Source organism: Ananas comosus, linkage group 5, assembly GCF_001540865.1.
Source record: "Ananas comosus cultivar F153 linkage group 5, ASM154086v1, whole genome shotgun sequence".
Classification (NCBI taxonomy): Eukaryota; Viridiplantae; Streptophyta; class Magnoliopsida; order Poales; family Bromeliaceae; genus Ananas; species Ananas comosus.
This window is the reverse complement of record NC_033625.1, coordinates 6,929,573-6,936,812: the sequence shown is the minus strand read 5'-3', so window position 1 is coordinate 6,936,812 and position 7,240 is coordinate 6,929,573. Positions and strand designations below refer to the sequence as shown.

General features: G+C 33.4%; 1 protein-coding gene across 7 annotated transcripts; it reads right to left on the bottom strand.

Annotated features, from left to right (window-relative positions):
- LOC109709847 (senescence-specific cysteine protease SAG39-like) lies at positions 4,012-5,850 on the bottom strand. 7 transcript variants are annotated; one of them, XM_020232192.1, is made up of 3 exons: positions 5,014-5,846; positions 4,883-4,916; positions 4,012-4,732 (listed from the first exon to the last, which is right to left on the bottom strand). In XM_020232192.1, exons 2-3 carry the CDS (start codon positions 4,894-4,896, stop codon positions 4,333-4,335), a joined length of 414 nt encoding a protein of 137 aa, XP_020087781.1. In that variant the 5' UTR covers positions 4,897-4,916; positions 5,014-5,846; the 3' UTR covers positions 4,012-4,332. The 7 variants fall into 7 exon arrangements, 6 of the variants coding, with proteins under 6 accessions (XP_020087781.1, XP_020087780.1, XP_020087782.1 ...); XM_020232191.1 differs by lacking the exon at positions 4,883-4,916 and having other exon boundaries at positions 5,021-5,352; positions 5,433-5,846; XM_020232193.1 differs by having other exon boundaries at positions 5,433-5,846.

Here is a 7,240-nt window from a genome sequence, read left to right as displayed (position 1 = left end):
GTCTTTTTCTAAAATCTCAACCCTCTCATTCTCTCTAATCTTAACTCTATTTCTCTTCCTATTTCTTTAATTATGCTCTCTCTTTCTAACATATATTCTCTCTCTTTGTTTTCTAAAAAGATGTTTAAATTTTTTATAGTATTATTTTTATAGTATTATTTAATTAATTAAAAAATTAATTAATTAATTATATATTTTTTGCAATCTTAAAAAATATGATTAAATAATAGACCGTACGAACAAAACACCGAAATACTATAAAAAATTTAAACATCTTTTTAGAAAACAAAGAGAGAGAATATATGTTAGAAAGAGAGAGCATAATTAAAGAAATAGGAAGAGAAATAGANAATTAAAAAATTAATTAATTAATTATATATTTTTTGCAATCTTAAAAAATATGATTAAATAATAGACCGTACGAACAAAACACCGAAATACTATATTCTTAGTACTAGGATGAATATGAATAAGATTCTTGGATATCTTTTTACTTTTATTAATTTTCCATAGTGCGAACCAAATTCGCCCTTAAGGTCAAAAAACTACTGTGCATGCATATATATAGGTTCATGCGTTGCTTTTCAAGACTATGTACAGTTTATTATTACACAAATGTAATTAAGTTGCTTAGAGAGGTAAGGCCTAAGTTATTAACCTGAGTTATTAACTAAACCTGTCATATTAAAAACTTGTTGCGCCCCAAGAGATGGAGATTGTACAAGAATATATTACCGGAAAGCTTTTATTGCAACAGTTGGAATGATACATTCATCAAATCTAATTCTGTATAACAGGTTGATAAGTCCAGCTTATTAGAAAAAAAATATAAAAAAATCTGGTGAACTAGGAGGTAATATTGGTTGATATATAGTAGAGTTTTCTCTTCCTCACACGCAGAGTCTCTCCGTAGCAAAATTAAGCTCTCACATTCATCAATTAATATTTCAAAGTGAATTCAATAAAGTAAGATTAAAAAGTAACTGGAACAGCTTGGATGCCATGGGATTCTGAATCTAATGTCATTTAATTCCAACATTTTGGATCGGGTAGAATTACTTGTGTCCCTTATGTATCTCTTGCAACTTGTGAAACATCTAGGTTGCTATATGATCTGGGTGCTAAATGAGCGCTATAACCACTATTCGGTCTCGTTTGACATTTACACAATTTTATTCGAATAAATAAGATAAGAGAACTTATTTCCAAAAAAAATAAAGAATTTTTTAAATCGTTACTATCTAAGTTCCCAGCCGTAACATATCTTTTTAGTTTATCTTATCTGAATTACAAGTTAACCATACTTTCTAAGTGTAAATTTTTAATAAAACTAGAAGAATCTCCACAGCCAAAATATAGAAAACTTTTTAATCAACTCCTATTTATAGGGCACGGCAAAAAAAGATTGAAGTGCTAACTTTGATAAAACCATCAACAACTTCCATAAAACTCTCAATTCCATCGACTAAAATCATTCGGTTGCAAAGAAAATTTAAAAAAAAAGAAAAAACTTCAAATACCCCACTTATGGTTTTATTTTTTTTCACTTTAGTACCATGTGGTTTAAAATAAATCAAGTTAATACCATGTGGTTTTCACTTTATCAATTTAGTACCCCGTGGTTTAAAGTGTGTCAAGTTAGTATCCTGTGGTTTTGCACTTTATCACTTTAGTACCCTGTGATTTCGCACATTATCACTTTAGTACCATGTGGTTTAAAAATCACAGGGTACTAACTTGATACAAAAATAAAACCACAGAGTACTAATTTGAAACAAAAATAAAACCACAGAGTACAAACTTGATACACTTTAAACCACAGGGTACTAAAGTGATAAAGTGAGAAACCACAGGGTACTAACTTGATACACTTAAAACCACAGGGTACTAAAATGAAAAAGTGTGAAACCACAACGAGGGTTTTTAAAGTTTTTCCAAAAAAAAAATCAAAAAATCAAAAGTTAAAGGAGAAGAGTCTATTTCAGAACCGAGTATAGTTGAGGGGCACACCATGCATTCTCACCGGCCAAAATTAATTGTTTCCGTTAGAAGTCACCACACAACAACAAGGGCTCTTTTGAACACTATTTAGTTATAATTTAATATTTAGGATTTTAAACACTATATTAAAACATCATTATTTAATTTAAAATTTGTGCGAGGACACATGTATAAATAGTAGTAAAATGAATTTGTGATTTGTATTTGGTGGAAACATCGCAGAGACTTGTTTGATAGACCCAATTTTTGGGTTTTGGTGGGTGTCACATGACCTCGCATTAATTTTCACGTGGACTCTTGTAGTCATGTGATTCCAACGATTAAGGGCGAGTATAAAGTTTACTTTTTCACCTGTCAAAAGAGTAAATCCTTGAAATTTGAAAAAGATTTTTTTTTTTGCCGACTTAAAAAATTATAAAAAAATATATAGTTTACTCACATCTTAGATATTTATCATATACATGTCATATATATTATTAATTTTTTATAGTTACTATTTGACCTATCTATTATTAGCAATTCTGGTTACAATCCTTCTAACTCAAGATTCATCTGTCCTTCTCTGGGCATGTCAACCTTTTCATGCCACAATCGAATCATTCATACTTTATATTATATTATATAAGAATAGGAACTTACAGGAAACAAATCTAACATCCTCATAAATAGTGACTCCTGGCAACTCTTTATTAACCACATCAAACCACATGGAATAATAAACACCAATCATCGACTTCATCAGCAAACTAAGTAACATATCCATCAGCTGTGAGATCAAGGAAAAAAGAAAAACTATTGTTAATTCCAGTTCCCATACAAGCATGAAAATTTTATTATTATTATTTTTTTATGGCAAGTCAAAAGAGCGAATCAAGCACACCGGAATTTGAAAAATGAACATGCAATTAATAATACATAACGAGATAACAAGAAACAATAACTTTAACACAGTCAAAAATGTGAAGCTCGCGTAATGAACTGAATTGGCCCACACATTCAGTCAGGGCAGAAAGATAAGGTCGAAACCTTAAGTCAGATAGGTGAAACAACAAACAACCGTCTTTGAAATGATGATCAAAGTAAGAAACTCCAAACATTTGTAGTCAAGAAATTATCGTATCTGATCTAGCTAACAAAACTAGAATTCATTCACAAGGCCCGGAATCAATCCATTTAATCATCCATAGCACGAAATTATTCACGAAGGTCATAAATGATCGCTAAGTAAACAGAATACAGCAATATAGGTGGGCAATCAATAGAATTCTTTTGAATACCAATGTTTAATTAGAGTTTAAATGATTTCACGATGAGCAGTGGTCAAGAATCCTGTGTGTAGACAAAAGTGCAGGCTTAGAAATCTCACTCGGATCTGTCTAAAAACATGATCTCCTATACCAAAAAACCTATACCAAAAAAGTGAACCTAAAATATTACATAAGCATCATATTAAAGCTTCACATTGCCAAAAATTGTCTCCATAAAATAAAAGAAACAATTTGTAAGGTGGGCAAACAATACCAAGAGCTAAATGCTGAATACACATTCTAAATTAGGCAGGCATATTATACAATTAAGATATGTAGGCAATCCAGAGTCCACAATAGCAGCAGCATTCAACTGCAAAAGTGAGAATGTGAGATACATGCTACAAAATTGAAACTGACTGGAGCATTTTGATACAAACTCTCCACCTCGGTCCAATATGTATCAAGACAGGACATTTTGAAACAAAACATTTAGTAGAATTTTGACACTTCCAGCAAACAAGATCCAATACAAGTCCTGTCAGAACAACTTAAATAACTCAAAGCAAATTTACTTCAATTGCATGTGTATGTGAAGCAAAGTAGCTGGCAACCATACCTGAGTTGGACTTCGCTTATCTAAAAAACTCTCCATCCACTTCCATACCTCTTAATATATCATTAAGATACGTCATTCTGCTCCTCTTCCATCAGCATCACTACAAGATTCATATTGTTGATATAATAGAATAAGAGATAATCATATATAACTACAAAACCAGTTATACCATTGATAGGTAATATGTTTAGGCAGTGCTTAAGCACAAGAACAATGACACTATTAGTCCATGGAAACTAAATTAACAAGACAGGACGCTGAATAGAAGTTCCTTTACTATTGAAGAAAAAAAAAATAAAAGAGACCCAACAGAGACCCTTCCTAAAAACGGAGAAAGTAAAGATACAAAGAAGTAGCATAACAAGTAGTTCTCTAAACTTTCCAGACAATACCAAACTACCCACTAGGAATATAACACTGCCCCCTTTTCTCTAGAGGCACCATTTTTCTCTAGAGATCCATCTACTACTTGCAACACAGATACCTGCAACAGGCATCACAGTGCTCCTCCCGCCTAAGCTCACGTATAGTGATATCATCCTGCATCTCTTCCGGCGGATCGTCCTCTAAATTTGGAGACAAGGCGAAGAACTCCTCATCAGTGAGATCTGAATAGCGGCTTAGTAAGACCAGGCAAGTCTCCTCCCCTGTGTTGTATTCCTCAATCTCCTCAAATGTCGCTTTGAAAATTTTGAAGCGTTTCTCCTCTTCATCCTCGTCGGCATACTTGCGATCATACCTCCTCATCCAATTTTGGTGGATACGGCGCATGGCCTCGTCGCTCAGCCGGCTGGAGCTGTTCTTCACGGTGGTCGTCGCCATATTGCCCCTGAGACAGACAAATAACCTTGTCTTCGCTGGTGGTCTAGTAGACAGAAAAAGAGAAAAAAAAAAAAAGAGATTGGACCGTCAAACGACCGATGCTAAACCAAATTAGGCAACAAAATCAATCAAAGATAAAAACATCAAAGTCAAAAATCAGCAAGCCAATTTTTTTTTTTTTAAAAAAAAAGACCTCTCGCATGACATAGAGGAAGAATAGAAAAGCCCTGCATAAGAAAACATCAGACACAGATCATCGAGTGCAAATGCCACTCGGTAGAACCAGAAGAAAATATGCCATAAATTTATATGAGAGTACAGAACTCGTTACGATCTAGGGGGGGAAACAGAAGTTTCCATCGACTGATCCACGCTTCATCAATAATTCATCGTAGACGATCAACTCCAAATATGACAAAACCCTAAATCCGATGGACAGTGAAGCCAATCGGTCGGACAGAGATCAGATTTCTCTACGTTGATTCGGAGAAAAACCCTGAGTAGATCAGATTCGAGGAAACCCATCGCCATCGCCGATGAAACCCCCAAAATCGTGCCACAGACGAAAAAGAAAACGTATAATGAATCACGAAACCACTCGATCGTACTACGTGAAAACGAATAGATCCAAGAACTGGAAAGCTCAATCTCGATCGCGATCATCTAAACGCAAAATTAAAAGATCAATACAAAATCAAATCAACACAACGATGTGAAGATCTCGCATGCGAGAGAACGAATACCTTCTGTGACCTCTCGCCGGATCGGAATGCCTTGGACGCGAAGATCCGCTGCTGGTGGAATGAAATACACAAAGGTGCGAAGGTAAACAAACGATTACCGGCTTCTAGGGTGTGAGAGGGCTTTTATACTTTTATAAAAAGAGGTTTTTACTATCGGGTTCGGATTTACTATTATATTTGGATTTGGATTAAGATCAGATTCGGGTTCCAATAAAAGGCTATAATCATTATCACTGCTTTTGTGTTTACGTGAATGGAGTAGCACCACCTATCAACCAAACTAATGAGCAACGGGTGGAGACGAAGGCGCCGTTGCCATGGCGGAATCCAGATGGGTGGAATGCAGTGGAGCTGCTTCACGACTCACAGCTTTTCTTTTCTTTTCTTTTCTTTTGTTTTTTTTTTTGTCGTTTTTCTTCTTCTCTGTGAGTGAAAATAAGAAAGATTAGGTTCACGTGCTTTTGTGGTAAGGAGCACACATGGTATATAATCTTAGTGCTTTTTTTTCTTAAATAAATGTTTTAAAATTTTAGGCAAGTTCAATTGTGTTCCTATAAAGCTATCTCTGTCCAGTGCACGTAGATTTGTACCCTCCAGGCCTCAACATTTTCAGAATTTGGTAAAAAGACTGGGTGGTTGGTATCTAGGGGTGAAACCGGGCCGGGCTTGGGTCGGATAATATTATGTCCAAGCCCGGCCTAAACGAAAATATTGGGCTTCGGGTCGGACTTTTACTCAATTTTTTTTAAAAAATTAAGGCCCGGTCCAAATCCAAGCTTAATGCCCAATACCCATCAAGCTGGGTGTGTTTGATTTCATGTAAAACTGCGGCATAAAAAATATTTAATTTTACGGTGTGTTTGATTTCATATAAAACTGTAGTATCAAAAATTTTGTCGGCGAAAAATTTTTTTTACGTTATTTAGTGTTTGGTTTGTAGAATTTTTTTTTTTTTTTGATAAGAGTTGTTTGGTTGAAAGAAAAAAAAAAAATATTTAATATATTTTTTATTATATATATTATTAATATATAACAATTATTATACTATATATTATTATTATTATTATTATTATTATTATTATTATTATTATTATTTATAGATTAAATATATTTAAAATTATAATAAATATATATCTATACTACTTATAAAAGAGAGAGTTTTAAATTTTTTTCTTTCCGAAAATGCCGATCCGATGACGGCCTCGCCGCCTGCGTCCCACTCGAGGTCGGCCTCCTCTGCCGCAGATGAGGAGGATGAGGAAGAAGACAAAAATGGCGAAGGGCAAAATGGTCATTTTGTCACATCGTATCTCTCTGTAAATATTTTTTATTTTATAAGGGGGCAAAGTATAGATTTTTAAATGACAGGGGGAAAATGGAAAAGCGGGTTTTGACGGAAAGTTTTCCGTAATTTAGACTTTTATTTTTATTTTTAAATTATCATAAAACATATTAATTCTTAGTCATTGGATCTAATTTAATGACTGTCATATTTTATACCTAAATTGCTCTCATATAGTGCATATCAAATTTCACTTTTTATATTCGTACCCTATCCCCTAATAACCGCCGCCTACTAATATCGTATTTTGTCACAAATAATATTCCTAATTTACCCGTTTCTTAAATATTTTCTTTCTCACACTTAATATCCGCCACCTACAAAATATCAATCACGTAATATCTTCCGCATATATAATATTTAATTATTTTTTTTAAAGGTGAATATATAAAAATTATCTCAATTTTATTTACTAATATCTAAAATATGAGATATTTTTCAATAAAATATAACTTATGAATTTACA